This window comes from Abramis brama, assembly GCF_963993115.1.
Source record: "Abramis brama genome assembly, chromosome: 2".
Taxonomy (NCBI): Eukaryota; Metazoa; Chordata; class Actinopteri; order Cypriniformes; family Leuciscidae; genus Abramis; species Abramis brama.
In genome coordinates, this window is record NC_139964.1 from 29,447,633 (window position 1) to 29,467,255 (window position 19,623).

At 38.0% G+C, this 19,623-nt stretch overlaps 1 protein-coding gene across 7 annotated transcripts in view; it reads left to right on the plus strand.

Annotated features, from left to right (window-relative positions):
* Nucleotides 1-19,623, plus strand: part of fam13a (family with sequence similarity 13 member A) — a 49,526-nt gene that overhangs the window by 24,716 nt on the left and 5,187 nt on the right. For 3 of the 7 annotated variants that reach the window (XM_084103461.1, XM_084103465.1, XM_084103463.1), the window contains exons 10-22: nt 339-380; nt 3,300-3,341; nt 3,509-3,676; nt 5,125-5,284; nt 8,391-8,464; nt 8,921-8,960; nt 13,386-13,488; nt 16,306-16,371; nt 17,762-17,978; nt 18,062-18,203; nt 18,422-18,503; nt 19,239-19,444; nt 19,539-19,622. In XM_084103461.1, coding sequence (XP_083959587.1) covers nt 339-380; nt 3,300-3,341; nt 3,509-3,676; nt 5,125-5,284; nt 8,391-8,464; nt 8,921-8,960; nt 13,386-13,488; nt 16,306-16,371; nt 17,762-17,978; nt 18,062-18,203; nt 18,422-18,503; nt 19,239-19,444; nt 19,539-19,622 — 1,426 coding nt within the window. The remainder of the gene's footprint in view (nt 1-338; nt 381-3,299; nt 3,342-3,508; nt 3,677-5,124; nt 5,285-8,390; nt 8,465-8,920; nt 8,961-13,385; nt 13,489-16,305; nt 16,372-17,761; nt 17,979-18,061; nt 18,204-18,421; nt 18,504-19,238; nt 19,445-19,538; nt 19,623) is intronic. The other 4 variants (XM_084103464.1, XM_084103466.1, XM_084103467.1 and 1 more) reach the window with 2 other exon arrangements.

Sequence of the window (19,623 nt, forward strand, 5' to 3'; positions counted from 1 at the left end):
TTTCTTGGAGATGTGGATTGTTTTGTTCTCCATAACAATACTGTTTCCCAACAAATCTGAATCTGTGGAACATCCACTCCTGAGCTCATCATGTTTTGTTGGCCGGACTCCAGCATGTGGAGTGGATACGGTTCTTTCCAGCTGTAGTAATTACTGGAGACAAGTCAAACAAAAGCTCTGAACTGTGGCACTACGTGTCCATTGTTCACCAGACAATAGGCACTCTTAGACACTCAGACCATGTGCTCCAAAAAAACAGTTTTGTTTACTCTGGCAAATACCAGATATGTGTAGATTGTGCTGTCCAGTGATTCTGACCTGTTACTTCTCCATTCCAGCTTCCAAGAAGATGAAAGACCAATATCTCCTTTTTATATTAGGTAGGAGTTTCTCTCACTCTTTCTTTCCTTCTGTTCTCCCTGCTGCTGAAAAACATGTTATTTTGGTGGTGTGAATGAACTTTTTATAATCTCTCAAAATGGAAATGATCTACATATGAGTTGTTTTATTGTGCAAACCACAAGGTCTCAATTTACACCCTCAACAACTTTGTGTTAATTTTGTACATTAATCTTCAGCTGCTAGGTGAATTGTGGTAGTAAAGTAAATGTCACAAATCTTTTACATAACACAACATGAACAAATGAAACAACTGAAATCCTCTTAGCGTCATGTCAGAAACAGCTGCTAATGGTTTCCGGTTGAGTACGGTCTGAGCGGGATGAATCTGGGAGCGAACAGTTCAAAACAAACCTCTCCTGTGGTTGTTTTCTCAGTTCCTTCATGTGTTGACTCATTGCATCAGTGCAGGTCCCCTCTCGTACCATAGCAACTGACCCTTCACACATTTCCCATCACATAGTTTACCCAACCCAGCCCTCGCTCTGCAGACGCTCACACTCTCTCTGGCACTGGTGCTGTGAACATGAGCAGAGAGCCTTAAGGAATAGTTCACACAAAAATGAAAATTATCCTCATATCATTACCAACGCTTACGAATTTGACACAAAAGGAGAAATCTTAATAGATCTTGGGCTGTTTTTTTTTACACAGTGTTGAGGTTTCACTTTGCTAATGTCATTAAGGAATGCAAGCAAGTAAACATAATATACTAGTGTGTTTTCTGTAACCTTTAACCTCTTGTTCGGGTGTGTACATGGTTGGGCTGTGTTTGAAAAGATGTCAGTCATTGAATAAATAATTTTAGCCTGCCAAATAAAGGTCTTATTAGCTTTGTTGTTTTATAGTTATTGGGTTTTCTATTGCAACAAAAAGTCATATCTATTGAGAGAGATATATGAAATTATGTTGATTGGCAATATTTAGTTTTATGTTTTTGAAAGCTGCTCAGCAAGACTGCATTTATTTGATCAAAAATACAGTTTGATCAAAATGGCAAGGCACTTTCCATATCTACCCTCCAACATTAAGCTTATATTGATGACATAATAATTGCATTATGATTCTTAAAGGGATAGTTCACCCAAATATTCTGTCATCATTTACTTACGCTAAAGTTGTTCCAAACCTGTATGAATTTTTTTTCTTCTGCTGAACATAAAAGAAGATATTTTGAAGAATATGGATGACGAAACAGTTAACTTCCCCATTGACTTCCATAGAACGGAGAAAAAATACTATGTAAGTCAATGGTGACCAGAAACCGTGAGGTTAGGAAAGAAATTCATACAGGTTTGGAACAACTTGAGGGTGAGTAAATGACAGATTATTAATTTTGGGGTGAACTATCCCTTTAAAATGTAAAATTTTATTTGTTGGTTTTTCAGGTAACATGCACATCTTGAATTTTGGACCTGTTTTCGGTTAGCATTGCTAGTTTGGTTCCCTACTGTTTTGCCCACAGCTGTTAACTAGATTTGGGAGATGACTATATGGAAGAAATGACTAGGGTATCAGGCTAGTTTTCGTGCCAGCTTCTGATCAGTCCTCGCCCTTGTAGTGCACCCTATGACCGGTGTGTTATGCAAGACCGACAGACCTCATCAAATCATCTTTAGTCCTCTGTCTCAACGCTTATCTGTTCTCACTGCCATATTCTTGCCAGTCTTGAATAGCATCTACGTTTGCATCTAATGGTCATTCCTTTTGCTACTGCTCAATACTGAGAAAATAGTTTACTCACTCATGGTGTTTAAATAGCGAGTAGTCAGCTGTGAGTGGTTAACTGGCTCTGACCATGAGAGCGCTGCTGGTAAAGACACAACTGTTGTGTCTGAAGTATTTCCGGATCCAAAAGATAATGCTGCTATTTTTACCATGGAGTCATTATCTGGAACTTTCTTTCCAATGTAAGAGTATTTAGATTTGTTTTTGTGGTAAATCCTATTTGTTTTGTTTTTTTATTTGGATGGTCGGATGAGGTTAGTAAGCCAGTAGGAGATTTCCTGGCTTCAAAACATTGTGTACAATGCAGTGTTCTATTCAATGCTTATAATACAGGGCTGTTTAATGCTTGAATCTGGTTGAACGTTCTAAGGTGCGCAGTTATTTTCAGGGAAACACACGGTTAAAGTAGTTCCAGGTCTTGACCGCATTACAGTTCCATATCAACTCGCCAAAGGATTTCAGTTATTTCAAAGGCTCTTACAGACTACAACAGCAAAATAACAAAAACCCACAAAGAGACTTGCTTAACAAAAAAAAAAAAGAAGTAAACAATAGGATAAAAAAAACAATCTTTTGTTATGATTGTGTGTGATACTGTAGGTTGTATATATATATATATATATATATATAAATAAATGTATATTACCGTTCAAAAGTTTGGATCAGTAAGAATTAAAACAAATAAATTACTTTTATTTGGCAAGGATCCATTAAAATGATCAAAAGTGAAAGTAAAGATTTTTTCATTGTTGCAAAAAAAAATCTATTTAAAATAAATGCTGTAATTTTGCTGAAAAAATCCTGTAGAAAATATGTAGCATGATGTGCACAATAATATTAAGCAGTACACCACCCAGAACTCACTAGCAATGCCCTAAAACTACTCAGAACACCTTAGCAACCCCATAGTAACACCCTTTCAACCACCCACAACATCATAAAGATTAAAACTGATGCAAAACAGAAAGTTTTTTCTCACCATCAAGTCATTCCAAAAATGTATGACTTTCCTTCTGTGGAATACAAATTATATTGAAGTATTTGGAAAACTGCATTGATATATATAGTTTTTTCAAGTCAATGGGTCCAATGTTGTTTTGGGCCCCATTGACTTTTATTAAAGCTTAATAATTGAGTATTTTGTCCCTTCTTTAATATGTTCTTCTCTTTAGCTCACAAATCTCTCCTGGACACTGCAGACCTGACTTAACAAAGTAAGTGATTATGCAATGCCAAAATATGACAATTCAATTATTTGAATCAATGATTAGTCAGTCTTCTGGATAGACAGAAGAGTTCCATTGTTCATGTAATTAAAGCAATCATCGTTTGACCATTAACATCCCTCTCTCTCTCTCTCTCTCTCTCTCTCTCTACCCAGTTTTCTGGAGAAGACTATTCGCTCAGCGGTCGAGCAGCACCTCTTCAACACACGCATGCACACAGGTCAGAGTTCAGAGGACTTGGATACGACTGCCTGCTTTTCATCTCCTGTGACAACGGCCCGAGAGAGGAGGAGACATCTACGAGAACAGGAGCAGAACTTCAGGTAGGAGCAGGTTACTCCTGAAATGCAGCTTTTCTTGGGTTCTGTTGACTCTGGTGCGGCTGCATGGTAGCTTGTCTGTGTAGTGAGCAACCAGTTGTCCAGTCACAAGGTTACATGGTTCTTAGTTGCTCAAGATGTTTTGCAACTCATCAAAACTGCTAAATCAACTTACCTTGGTAGTTTCGCTGCAATTCACATCTGTGATTTCAATCTTTACAGCCACTCCGCAACAATTAGCAAGTTGTTTGGTGTGATTGCGATCTAGGTTATATCTCTGATATAAATTCACAACTGAATAAACCTGATTAACAGAAACGCATTGAGTTATATATTTGAGAATATATTATACTACCGTTCAGTAAGACTTTTTGAAAGAATTTACTTATATTCAGCAAGGATGCATTAAATGAATGGAAAATGACAGAAAAGACATTTATAATGTAACTAAGTATTCCTGCTGTTCTTTTGAACTTTCTATTCATCAAAGAATCCTGAAAAAAAATGTATCACAGTTTTTTCACAAAAATATTTAGCAGCACAACTGTTTTCAACATTGATAATTAATAAGAAGTCATCATATTAGGATGATTTCTGAAGGATCATGTGACACTGAAGACTGGAGTAATGATGCTGAAAATTCAGCTTTGATCATTTTTACTGTATTTTGGATTTAATAAATGCAGTCTTATAAATTTTGTCTTTATTTATTTATTTATTTTGGAAACCTGGAAATAATGCCAAATTCAGAAATTTGATACCAAATGGTCTCAGACTTTTGGCATCCGCTACGCTATATACAGTTATATATGTAATTTATATGGTAATGATATGCACATAAGATGCACAGAAAACTTACATTTAACACTTAATTTTATTCAAAATATTTTAATATTAAAACTAAAAATATTTGTAAAATAAATAACACAAAATTTTATAATGTGCTTTATCCATTAACAAGGACGTTCAGCTTTCTGCAGCCGACACTGAATATGAATATCAGATGATAGTAGATACTTGGCTATTTTAAGATTATCAGCAAACCAATCGGTCCTATAGCTAATTTTAACTTTACAAAAGTGTTTAGTTAATCCCATATAATCACAGTGATTCAAGCAAAAGCTAATTTTTATGAAGCTAATTTCCATTCCAGCTTGGGTTGTTGACGCCTGGATCTCAGAGCGATCAAACTAATCCTGTTGACACGAACTCTAAGCAAAACTATCTACAGAGACACTGAAAACATTAGATTAGTGGTTCAACAGTTGTGCTGTTACATAGATGTAAATAAACAGTCACATCTGCTTTAAGTAGTTGAGGAATCGCAGCTACGGGTTCATTTCTGCTGTGGTCTTAGGATTTGATCCCTTGAGTAAAGGACAAGCACAGGAAGGCCTAGACTCATCTTTCATAATTCTGTGGTGTCTGAAAGTGAATGGTGTCTTTCTCAGGGTCGAGGGTGATAAAGAGAACATCCCGTCTCTGGTCGTGAGGGTCACAGAGGAGTGTGACAGGCGTCTGCTGCTGCTGCCACACGAGGCTCAGAGAAACAGGAAGCCCAAACACAGTCCCACACTGACTGAGCTCTCTGCCAACCAGGACGCCCCCACTGTAAGTCTGATTTTTAGTCTTATCTCCATGGTCTTCTCTATGTCTTTCTGCAAGCAAGGCAAGCGTCACTATTACAATTGCTCTTAATTAGGGTTAGTGATTTCAACAAACCACTAACCAAAAGTCTTCAATTTAGGAGTGCAACTTGTCCCACAGTGTTCATGCAATAAAACTTACAATTTTCACTTGCCGGACAATGAAATAGTTTGAGATTTTGAAAATACACAACTCAAATGGTCCTACCTTCTTTCCTCCAACGCTGGCCCTGACTCCACCCATTCGAAGAACATGGATGCGCAATCATGCACGGGGGGAGGGGGATGGGGGAGGGGGGTATGGTACGACCGTTTGATTGACGAACTTACTGTCCAATGATTCTAGGTGGTCTTGGAAATGATTGGCTGGAGTTTTTCGACTTCTGCCCGTTCCACAGATGATTAAATTGCTTAGTTTTCATTTCAGTGCTTCTAACTCAGTGGCTGTAAGTGGGTTAGGAATAGGATTTCAAGTGATTTTGAAATAATGGACAAAAAAGAGAATCACATACCCCACCTTTAACTTTTATTAACATCAGTAACGTGCACATTTTAAAAAAAAATCTACTTTTGGTAAATGCACTATTGTTCTTATATAGTATCATCCTGAACAGACTGGCAGCTTCAGTGATTATAAGAGCACTCTTTACTTGCTTTCTGTGTAATTCAGTCACAATTTGAAGAATTTTTTAGTTTTTCATTATACTGTAACTTGTGACTTCCTAGCCTGGGAAAACCCAGACAACTTCCGGCAAATTCAGATTTGCTCTGCAAGTAGTCTGTCAAAGAGCTCATTCAAGCCCATTTCTAATCCGTCGAAATCACGGCACCAATCAGAAACGTTGAGGCGGGCTTTACACAATGACGATCGCTCTGATTGGTTTTAGGTCTATCCAGTTGCACCCAGAGGCATTTGAGCGACGTCCGTTCAACTTGTAAATGCATTATTATATTCAAATTGCAAACACATGAGGACAGTCTCCATGAAAGACCCACTGGCAGATGAACGTGCTACTACATTTCTCTCCGAAACGGTAGGAAATTAAATTAGATTTAATAGAGGATTTTAACTGTGACACGATGATTGACAGGGCAGTTTACGTGACAGGATGCACGCGACAGATCCGTCCGATAAAGATGACGAAGTAGTATGTCCTAAAGCTTGCCTACTTTTTTGCTACACATTCAAAAGTAAATACCTTTTCTTCACAAAAAGAGTACATACTTTTATGGCGTAGTGTAACTTAGGCGAATTGGGACGCAGCATATGGCTTTACACAATGACGATCGCTCTGATTGGTTTTAGGTCTATCCAATTGCGCCCAGAGGCATTTGAGCGATGTCCGTTGGTGATGCCCCTTTGGAAATGAGTTATTAATGAAGCTTTGCCCGACCATAACTCAGTTACTACTGAGAATGGTCTGGTTTTAACCAGGCTAGTGACTTCCTACTTTTTCCATATATTAGGGAATGAAAATGCTAATAAGCCAATAAGTCCTCCTCTGCCGCCATCTACTGGTTATAGTGGTAATTTTATATCTTTTTTTAAATAAAAGTGCTTGTTTGCCACAAAGTGTTAGTTTTCCTATACCTTTAATCTTTTAGTTTTACAAATCACATTAAAAATAACATTAAAATAGGATAATATTTAGAGGTTGGAAGTGCTTGAAAAAGTGTGAAGCACTTGAAAACCCTTGAAAAGTGCTTGAATTTCACTCTCGAAAGGTTATACGAACCTTGAGATGAATAATGTATAAAAAAAAAAATTCAACTATTTCTGCCACAATACCGTGGTTACAGTCAGGATTGAATATTGGTGATTTGTGGACTGAAAAGCCTTTACAACAGAGAATTCTGTGCTCTCGGCGAATTCAAATGCTTTCTCACTGGATCTCCCAGCACTGTGTAGTAACGGTGTCCCGTGATCGCTTGTGAGTAAACCTGTTCTGAGCTCGCGTTGCTCTGCCTATCACTGCTCTGAGCTGATAAACGGTTCGCGCTGCGCAGCTTAAACAAGAGCCGTTTCTCATGAAGAAACAGAAATGGGAGCTCTTATCAGTTGGGCAACGTGGTGGACGCGACCTCTAACAAAATTTAGTCGCACTGGAAGGAAAAAAGGATGCAGTCTGGAGCCCTGAAATGACATGAATTTTTCTTGAATTGTCATGTTTGGGTGAACTATCCATTTAAATGACGTCCCCAAAAAAAACCTACTACACATTAAAGTGTAGTGTGGTACGAAACAGTGACAGGAACAGCTAATTATCTTAAAATCCTTCTTGTCCTTGTTCATGGGAGACAGACAACACACAATGTATCTCTGTGGAAAATCAGAGGTAAATTGCAGGGCTTGCTTTTGTCTTAATATTGTTTTGACGAAGACACTGACTCATGTTTATGCTAGGTGTGTGATTTTGTATTATTACCTCAGCAGATCAGACCACAGTGTTCAAAGCATTTGTCGGTACACCACAGTGACGTGCATTAGACATTATTATAGATGTTTTAGTATTATGTTTATATTATGTTTATACAAAAACATCTCTTGGTCAACTTGTGGTTGACCAATATGGGCATTTTATTGGCAGATAACCAATATAATTAGATGTTCGGTTTGTAATGTAGACAAAAGTCTGACACCACATAAAAATCAAAACGTAACTATAGTAAACCTAGAATTAAAGCAAATGCGTTAAATATGAAGGACTTGTTACAGAAATTACAAAGTTCATGTTTTTTAATTCTACTTTTCAACCAAATTGTTGTACACAGAATTTATATTAAAAAAATTGTTTTAGACTTTACATGTTTGAAGTTACTCTAGGTGGATACTGTCCAGTGCATATCACTTTTACAACTGTTAAACATGATAATAACCCTGAATTTGACTGCTGCAAAAACTTGTATATGCACCCTAGGTAATAGCATCAGATATTAGCACACTTTTAGCACACCTTACTGTCACATTATTTATTTATTATTTGTTGTTTGTTTAATGTCGGTTTCTGTTTTCTTTGTTGTCTTACTCTTAACATATTAACATACATGTGTTGGTTTTCTTTTAAATCTAGCCAATGGAATGCCAAGAGCCACCTGGGGCTTACGGCAGAAATGCTACGGATAACATGGCATCAGCTGATAACAGGTAATTTAAACACCTCTAAATGCCTTATGTGCAGTTCTATGTGTGTTGGGCAGTAGAGTTAATTTAAATGGGTCATATCACGAGAACTCTTCTGTTCCCAAAACCCCATCTATTGAAACTAATCTTGTGTAACTGAGCCCCTTGGGTTTCTGAGATCAGAAACCTGAAAACATTACCATTTAACCCACATTTACAGTGCAATATTGCTTATTTAGTGGTCATAAATGATGGATTTTCTAGCAAAATCACTGAAGGTCAAATCTTGTGCTGTTTCTGACTGTGTGAAGCACCTACCGCTCTGCACACTGGATCCCAGCATATGAAACAATAAATGTTTTTAAAACAATATCCCTGATCATTTCAGTCTGCTCTTTACACATTTAACAGTTAATTTATCATTTTAGCAAATAGCAATGTTATGCTGTTACAATATCACTAATGAAATATATTTTTTAGGGGGATCCATAAAAAGGAACATGGGTTAAATTTTATTCAGGTGAGTGTAGTTATTTTTTTTCCTGTATCATATTTCTGCTATTATCTATTTTTCTTTCCTGCTTTGTATATCCTTTTTATTTTTATTTTTTATGTTTGAGCACCCTACACAGTTCACTTTTTTTTTTTTTTTTTTTTTTTGCGACAAGTTCCTGCAATCACAGCCTCGTTTTTTAAAAGAGAAATGTAGATGAACAACATACTTGAGTGAGTGGATTATTCTCTTAGGTGAGAAGACGCCTGCAGAAAGGACACTAAATCTTTAGGCTTTCACAATGTCTTTTGATCGTCTGTTACAGTGGTGTTAAGACTGTTTGGTACATGTCAACATTGAATATACATTATCAGATCTTTGGATAAAGGGATTAGTAAAGCATCTGAACTGCATCGAAAACAATTGCATCTGTTGGTGTTACTGTGAGAACATCCTGGATCTGTTGAACCACCACCTACCTTTACCCTGCTGTCATGCCATCTGGGCTCTGGCTCCGTTTAATGTCAATGTGCCAACTGACCAAAACCCTCGGCTTTAGTTGTCTTCCTGCATGTTCAGACCAATCGGTTTATAAAGCTGTGACAATTATGTTACACGTCATTGGTTGTCCTCACAGTGGTCTCATAGTATTTGAACACTCTTAAAAATAAAGCTTCTTTTTTGGCACCTATGGTTCTATGAAGAACCTTTAACATCCATGGAATCTTTCCATTCCACAAAAGGTTCTTTATAGTGGAAAAAGGTTATTGAGACACTTTACAATAAGGTTCATTAGTTAACATTAGTTAATGTATTAAAGGGATACTTCACCGATAAGCATCTGTAGAAACCCGGTAGTATTTTCGAATGACCGTGCTTCCCTCCCTCATGTCCCTCTGAGACGAGAGATTTCTGTATTGTGTGTCTGGAAAAAACCCTCAGATGACGCAAAAATCGTCATTGGGCTTTTTGGCCCGAGGCGAGAGACTACAGCCACTAGTAGGAGCTCGTTCCGCATGTTTTCAACCCGCCCATAGGGGGTGGGATCTCACGATAAAACGGCGTCTTTTCAGTTTCGAGTCAACTAGTAGCCTAGTTGAATAATTTCTTCCGATACTGCCCTCTGTAACCGGTAGGCGTGGCTTGGGAGTGTCCTCGTAGGGCAGCGAAGCAAGTGCATTCTGGGAGTTGTTGTCTTTCATCAACATTTTCTGACTTTTCTCAGTCTAGAAGGCACCAACTTCTAAAATAATTTCACATTTCTACTACATAAATGACCCAATTTAAATGCACATTAATCTTCCCAGTGGTGAAATATCCCTTTAACTATCATGAACTAACCATGAGCAATACATTTGTTACTGTAATTACTACAGTAACGTTAACGTTAGTTAATAAATATACAGTCATTTACTGTTTGTTCATGTTAGTTCACAGTGCATTAACTAATGTTATCAAGATTTTAATAATGTATTAGTAAATGTTGAAATGAACATTAACAAAGATTAATAGAAGTGCAGTTCATGCTAATTGATGTAGTTAACTAATGTTTATTGTAAAGTGTTACCCTTGAGATGATTAAAATTCTTCAAACTAAGAAAAAAATGGTTCTTTCAACAACCGTTCTCTCAGGAACCCGAACTGGTTCTTCTCTGGCATTCCTTTTCAGAACCTTTATTTTTAAGTGTATTAAAACTAACAAAATCCTTGAAATTAAATGTAGAGCTTGTGCTATTATTCTTTCAAATGAACGTCACTCGGTTGGTTTATTTAACTGATGCAATGACATTCATGCATTTTTAAGAGTGATTCAAGCGTTCAAATACTTTGAGGGTCAATGAAAGAGTTGATATAGTCACAGACATCCTGTGTTGAAATATTTCTGTATCGACGGTTCAGTCTGTAAAACAGTCTAGTCTAAATAAGACTATATAATAAGACTAAATATAGAAATCAAGCAATTCAGTTTCCTTTCTCTTTGTCCTTCAAAGATGTTTGTAATGTTCCCTTTTAAAATTAAAGACTACTTTGCTTATTTTTTAACAAGGAATATTGGTTTTAAACCCAAACATTATTCGCTGTCATTGGGATGTCACATTCATGTTGAATCAGTGTCACTGCATGTGATGCGTGAGATCTTACTCCTTCATGCGCTCTAAAAGTTAGAACATGTTGTACCCAGCTGTGACACGTACGCAATGCATTGTGGTATAAGAGTTTCCCATCTCGTTGATTCTGGCAGCTGATTAGAGACCTTTTTCTTTGAACGTGTTGAAAGGCACAATCCTTTACTCATATGCAGAGCTTTACTGCAGCTTTATCAGTAAACCAGTGATTAAAGCTAACTTTGACTGTTTGGTTTCTACATTGAGCATGTCAATTCAGTAATGAATCATTTATGGTAAATTCATCATTTTATCTTAGTTTCACATTTAATGACTGCTTTTAATGTGCACTCTGTAATTTTGTCCTTATTAAACGTTTTAATCAGTACATAAAGATATTAATAGTATTTTTAGAAAAAAAAGTTGACACATCAAGAGCTTTGCCCTATGGGGTCTGTAACTGAGATCACATGACCAGCCAAATACTACTCACTTAATCTCGGTAACTCTCTGTAATCGTTATTGGACTCTTGTGGAATGAATTAATCTGGACTGACTGTGAATATAGCATTTATGTAGTGGCATGAGTATCTGAGACCCAACATAAACAAAACATTACTGAGGACACCTTTAACTTTTTCATCTTCAGTAAGTTCAGTTAAGGATTACACTAGGTTTGAAGTGCATGCATTATGAACAAAAGATCTCCGTGCTACTTTTATATTTTATTTTAATGCAGAGCATTTTCAAATAATATGTTCATAATTCATGGCATTTTTTTATTATTTTTATATTATATTATTTCATTTTATTCACCTCTAATTTTAAACGCTTAATTTCCCCCCTAACTTTTCAACAACAACACCTTTGCTTCAGAGTTTTTAGGCCACAGTTTGAGTTTCTAGACCAGATTACTAGTGTTTTGGCATCTCTGGATATGATGAGATGTGTAGATTTGAAATATTTATATCCATAACAACTCCAATCTCATCAGCCATATAATCTCATTATGTCACCTCTTTAATCACGACGTGAACAGGTGATGATAACATTATCAGATGAATTGTTTACTGTTGATTGCCCTTGATTGGAGAGATTTTTCTGGGACAAACATCATGTGAAATCATCCAAATCTGTCGAAAGCCTGTTGATCTAAGTCAACTGACTTCCACCGCTCAGGTCTTGAAGTCTTTTTCGTCACGGTTTAAGCAAAAGCACGTAGATTAGGTTTACGTTCATACTGTTAACACATTCTTGTTATGAATGAGCAGTTGGCCTGCATGTGAACTGGTGTTTATTTTATTATCAGTTTTGATAAGTGTTGTATTTGTGCGATGAGGCACATTTCAGGTTAAATGTTTACTTTTTGTCTCCTTGCATTGAAGTGCCAGAGTTTTCAGATTCAGGATGTCTGGACAGTCTGTTTCCCTTTCTGTTCCTTATCTCCTCTGGTGGTAATAAACATCACGTCTCTTGGCATGTTGGCCGTTTTACAGAGTCATGTACACAACTTTAAACAGCACAAAGTCCTCATTCCAAGTTTGGATTGAGACATAATCAGGAGTGTTGCAATTATGGACCATTATGGGCACGTAATGAAAATCACATCGACAAAAATAGCACGTCTGCAATGGCACAAGTGCGTTTCAAATCCAGTTGCATTAGCATGAGTAAGCCCTGTGTGCCGTAATAACAGAAAACGGGACTGTTTGTCATGCTGTCGGTAATGCAGGGCATGTACACCGAATTGTTTTTTAGTGTAGAACCAATTTTCACTCAGAAGTTGTTAGTAAATTTAACAAAATGGCAATTAAGACACTGAATTATATGTGAAATTTCCCATTTAAAAAAAAGTCCCGCTTTTGAAAAGTCCCCCTTTGCTCCAAAAATAGACCCCATCCCACGCCCCAGTGGCGGAAGTGTGTGTTTGTGCGAGTGACCGAGTTGCATGATTTGTCTGCACCCTTCAAGACCCCTCCTGCGTGATTTGGGGGGGAAGAGTCCCGGCAATGATATAGTGAAAAGATTGGGAAGGCTTTTCTGCCTGCGTGCTTTGCGTGCTCTCTCTCTATGGGACACACAGCTGCTCAGAGAGAAAGGGAGGGGTAGAGGGATAGAAAAGAACATAAAATTGGCCACACCTACCCTGCAAGCAACATGGGTGGGGTTTGAGCAGGGCAGACAGCCAATCAGCAGGCAGGGGTTTGTCCTGCAGTGCCGCCCCCTGCCTCCTCCCAGCCTGTAAGTAGACGAGGGCAGACGCAGGCAGGGTATTGCTCAACTTAAGAAGCGCACTACCCCCACTCTGCTGTAGTTGGTGTTTATCCCTCGCTCTTTTCTCTGCTAGACGCCTGCCATGAAGATCCTGGAGGCTCTTAGTGGCACAGAGCCGTGCGATGATGTCCCTCGACTGGACCTTTCTACTCTGACAGACGACAGCAACTGGGCAGGTCAGTGTTTTTTATTTTTTATTTGTGTCTCTCACTTTGTTGCTGTCTCTCTCTCTGCACATGGGCGGCAGCTGCAAGTCTGCCTTGCCCACATTGTGTCCTCATGCAGTGGGTATTATTAAGTCACTTAATAGAGGAAGAAGATTACAAGTAGTCTGCAATCTGTTTTCCTCCTCATGCACACTGTTGCGTTTAGTCTAGAGAGGCTTGTTTTGAATTGCAACAGCGTGCTAGCTATGCTTTTTTTGTGCATTGTTGTTGCAAATACTGAGATTGTAGCTACAGCTACTTCAAAGCCCTGCGATGTCCCTTGAGAATTTTGACTCGGATGCCTCTGGGATTAATTGAGTTTGCACTGGATTCGGCTGCGGTTCTTGCAGTTGCATGTTTTTTTTTTTTCCTCTCCCCACACTTCCCCTTTGGCCATAATTCTCTGTTTGTAATATATATATTTGAATTATATAGGTTTTTATTTAATTTATTATTTCATTTTAATGTGTATTAATGAATATGGATTATAGCACTTTCTTGTTTACTCATATTATTTGAGATAAAATTCAATATTCTTTTGTTTTTATTTTTTATGTATAGATTAATTTATAAATATAGATTATAGACTATATAAATACTATATATTAAATATGTAATATTTATATTTAATGTATGTATTAGTATATTTTAGTTAATTTTAATGTATAGATTAATTTATAAATATGATCATAGCACTTTTTTATTCATTAAATCTTTGATAGATAGATCTATAGATTAGATTTTTTCACAATAATATTTTACTTTGTATAAGGCCATGTTTTATACAAGCAGTGTATGAAATCAAAATGAACTTCACCTATCAGATGCATCACACTAAAATGAGTTTTATCAGCCACGGTGGTTCGGTGCATTTTCACAGCTGCTGCGTTTCAGTCAAGTTTATGAGGATGAACCGCATTTGTCATCTTCAGTGTTTAAATTTGTTTGTGGTGTAGGAGGGCGAGCCTAGCAACCAGCAGACGTTCGGCTCTACAAGTGGAGGACCGTATAGTCATAGCAACTGAGAAGTGAAACAGGATGAGGTTTAAATCCTGGAGTCTGAGAGCTGTTGCTATGTGCACGTCACGTCTCGGCCTTTTAAACTTGTCATGGCTATTCACAACAGTCTCCCTTCCTGTTTCTTCTCCCGTTCATGCAGCACGTGCCAGTTGTAGACTTGCACAAACATGCGCAAACACACCCCTTTTCGCATTGACCTTGGAAATATTGTAGCGTAGGATTTCTAGATGTCTCCATTCGAGGCCTGGCACAGATGCGCCCTAGGCAGTGAAGTGCACATATATGGAGCTGCCCTGCTGACAGGTTTGCCATGTTGATTCACAGTTACCCTTTACTTTAATAAAGTGCTTAATATTGTGGTCACAGCCTTGGCAGGATCTCTATACTGTATAATGTACTTGTTCTGTGGCACCCTCTAGTGAGAGCTTCAAACGGCTGCTTACATAATGACACGTCTCGGTTGACTGTTAGACTAAAATGGTCACACAAAAAAAATCGCCCTGTGGTTTTGCAAGGTAGAGACATTCCTGGGAGTGCAACATGAGATATTTCCTCCATATGCTGTCTTTTGTTTGGACAGAAATGTTTTCGAAGGTTTTCTGTTTTTTAGTAGTTTTAAAATATGTGTTGTGAAAAGCATTATTGCTAGTAAATAAGTAGAATTTGGAATTAAATTAAATCCTTTTAAGGCCATTCAGAAATTTAATTTGGCATGTGACATCTTATACACAGATCCTTGCAATTAGTTTTACAAAACATAATGAAAAAGATTAGTTTTGGGACAATTTTATTGTAAATAAACAATATTTGCATATTTCCTAGTTTTATTCTGCAAATCCTAGCTGTTTATGCTAAATGGAGCAACTAAATTTAGAAAAAACCATGAAAAAGATTTCAGAATATTTATTATTGAAAAGAGCTATAAAATCAAAATACAAATCCTTGCAATCATGTTTATTGTGCTGAGCAGAACAACTTAATCACACATAACATGATAATAGTTTTGGGACACGATTTATTGTCAAATTCAAATAAATAAATTCACTAGTTTTTTTGGGTAGTCAATGTCCGGTTGTGCATTATTACCTATTTATGCATGACAAATCATAGCAGTTTAGTTAGTTATGCCACGGATAACATGATACTTTTAGAACAAGATTTATTTTGAAATGAACTACTATTTTGAGTAGTTCGTAGTGCTTTTTACCTAGTTTGTTATGATGAGTGGAACAACTTGAGCACTGATAACATGATGAAAAAGAGTAAAACACTTTGTTCATACGTAACAAAACAAATGTAATGCTTTGTGCATTTTGTTGTGCGTACATGGTTATATTCTACAAATTGGAGCAATTATGCTAAGCGGAACAAAACCGCAGATGAAAAGGGTAAATGATAATACAAGCTAAAAGTGTTTTGTTAACATCTTTGGAAGCATATGGTTGCTGGAATCGAGTTCACGTGACTGTAAATATACAGTGGCACTAAAAACAAGCTGTTGCTCCAGCTCATGGGAGTGGTCAAATGAGTGTTCAGGACTGTATGTAACATTGAGCTGCCAGACCTTTGTCCCACTGCAGCCGGTGCCAAAAGCACATTGCGGTGACCCACTGCAGTGCCGAGAGGCAGCGGTTTGCCCAAATGTTTGTCAGCTGTGATGTTCACAATCGTATATATCAGTGCCTGCTTTTCTGCCTGTCTCATCATTTCCTTGGGTCGTTATAACAGTTGCGTCAGTGGTTACCTTTCTTCCCTTTTGTCTTTCAGATTCTCATTTCTTTAGTGCTTCTTTCCTTGATTTCAAAAGCCTTTTAAAATCAAGTCACAATGAGGGTAAGGGCTGAGATCTGCTTTTGTTAACAACTTGATATCCCTGAGCCCCATCTCTCACCAGTGACCTTTAAAAGCTGCATGGAAATCCCATTAAACAGCCCAAACTGGCATGTAGCTACCTAGCATCTAACATACTGCAGCCTTTGAGGACAGGCACAATAATATGTGGCTTTATTTATGTTCGCAATAGCCTACTGAGACTTTGTGAGCCTTTCAGTGAAAGGCCATCTTGTAGCACATGCTTTGATGTATTATGCCGGCTCAACAAAATGGCTCCAAATGCGCTGCCATGAGGGAGAGATCCACCTGACCCATTAGCTCCTCAAGCATGACTTGTAAGCGCATGACACAAAAAAGTGCAAAGAACCTGTAGGAATTTAAGCTGTACCAGATTGGTTGCACAGCATTTTGAAAAGCATGTTGAGCTGTTTGTTCGTGTGCGCATGTATTGAAATGATGCAATAGCATCCCTGCTATAGGCACCGCTATTACTGCTAATATTGTGAATGTTAAACATTGATAACGATTAGCAACTGCATAGCTGTGTGCCGAAAAACACTCTTTTAAAACCACATAGCAACACCTAAGCAATCACCCACAACACATGGTCCCATAAACTACTGATGTGTATTTTAATGTTCTTAAGTTTAGTTGGTACATCTGTTAAATAAAGTTACAGTCCCAAACATGGACACAAAACACATTGTTTTGTTTTTCCTAATGAACGTTGCCTTGTGCAAGGGGTTTACCTTCACTTCAACACTGTAGATGTGTTGATATCAACTTTATAACTGCAGATAAGATCAAGTTTGATCCATCATGCATGCGAGTTCCACAGGTCACATTGCAGTCAGCGTTTATCGCCACATTCTTCTTGCTGCATCGTTGAATTGCTCTTCTGACCTTACTTTATGATCCCGGCATCTGCATAGTAAATAAACAAAACATTCCGATATCACAGCATGTGCTCACAGTGTTTGATTAATAATCTGTAGTGCATGATACTCTTCAGAACACTTTGTCACGATTACATTTAATAGTCTGCAATGAAAAAGCACACGTGTATTGTGTATTTAACAAAGGTGATAGTGTACTTATCTTTCTCAATGATAAAAACAACTGTCTGCTGAGCTGATTAGCTCACATTCTAGTGGGTTTGACTGTAACAATATTGTCCTCAGGATGCCCGAAATAGCAACAAGGTCAATAGAATATCAGCCTAGTTAAAATTTAATATGTACTCAAATGGTTGTTTGGCCCTGACTGTATGTCAACAAAGACAAAATCTACCACTTGTTCCCTGTTTGGCTTGCTATTTACTAAGTGACTTGTGAAATCTAGGCACGCTGCTTTGTCATTTCCCTCAATTTTAACGCTTGTGTGTTGACAGAACCAGTGCCAGCCTACTCGTCGTGGCAAAGGGAGAGTATGGACCGCGAGGAAGCTCGTCTGTCTCCCCATGCCGGTGGCAAGCCGATTCGCCAGCTCCTGGAGGAGGACAGCGACCCAATGGTCTCGCCACGGTTCTACGCTTATGGAGACGGTCGGCAGTATCTGGACGACACAGAGGTTCCTCCATCACCGCCTAACGCCCACTCCTTTGTCAGGTAAAACAACAAACCCTTGTATGGTCTGAAAGAGGAAATCCTATGTTTTTCGGAGGGTGAATTGAATGCTGTTCTCCATTTAGTAGGCGAAGAAGTTCGTCGTTAGGCTCCTGCGACGATGAACGGGAAGAGTTGACCTCTGCTCAGCTTTCAAAGCGGATCCACGTACTCAAGAAGAAGATCCGGAGGTTTGAGGAGAAGTTCGAGGATGAGCGCAAATACAGGGTGAGCGAAAGAGATCTGATTGGATGAGTCCCTTTTAAAAGTTGCGACAACTAAAAATCCTACGATGTCTTCACTGATAAATCGATCCCATTCTAATCAATGAAGCAGTCTATTCTGGAAAACATTGTCAATGTACCATTTTCATGATGACAATAACCGGTGCAAAATGTATTTAGCTCTATTTGCTACAAATGTTGAGTCTAGTATTTTCTCTACAGCCTTCACACGGCGACAAAGCTGCCAACCCAGAGGTTCTGCGCTGGATGAATGAACTGGCCAAGATGCGCAAAGACTTAAAAGGTATGAATGAAAGTGGTTTGTATCATGTAAGCTAGAGCTGCATGACTAATCGTTAAAGATCGCAATCTCGATTCAAACACCCAAGCAATTTTATTCCTAATTGCAACCATTTGCCTATTAAACCTTTGACAAAATTACAGCGAAACATTCAAATCTGCATTGACGCTGCTGCTGACCCAGAGAGTATTTTCAACCAGACAGTATCATTATTTCTGTGTTACAAATATTCTATCACAGAAGTACCGGGATAAAAGTTTATAGTTTGGATATAAACAATGTCTACGGCAGCAATCAGATCACTTTTTAAGACAAGTGAAGTATTTATGAGTGAGTCATTGAATTATTCATTCAAACCGATTAAAAAATAAATAAAAAATCACTCAGATTAAACATTTTAAATAAACTGCAGCAATTAACATTTTGTTAGAACCTCTAGTAAATTACATGTTATTTTGTTTAGTTGTCTGTTCAGAATCGTGGGAGAATTGTGATGTTTGAAAAAAACAAAAACGTGATTCTCAATTTATCCAGAATCGTGCAGCTCTAATGTAAGCCATGATAATCCAACCTTCATGATGTTTTGTTCAAGCAAATTGTTTCGGGTGTATTTTCTCACTAACCTTTGTGGGTTGGGCCTACCAGGAAAACAACATCTGATCTAATCTGCTCTGCTCTGCTCATGGCTTGCAAAGTTCTAATAAACAAGTGGCTCCATGTTCTGGCTCTACATCACAGATCACAAGTTGCTAAAGTCAGAAGAGGATTTGACGCCCATCCCCCGCCAGCGTAGCAACACGCTTCCCAGGAGCTTTGGGTCTCAGCTGGAGAAGAAAGCTCCTGAGACCAAAGCCCCCAAACCCCCTGTTGAAAGCACACTGGATGCAGTCATGAACAAACTGCAGGAGAAACGCAATGAGGCTGGCCGACCTGAAGACATTAAGGTGCGGTTTTAAGGTTTTCTTTTTCCGCTTTTGCCCTTTTTTATTATAAACAAATGCATGTATCTTTAAAATGTCACTCTCTGTTCTTCATTAGGACATGACCCGTGAACAGATTGGAGCAGAAAAAGTGGCCCTTCAGAAAGCTCTTCTATATTATGAGAACATCCATGGGAGACCAG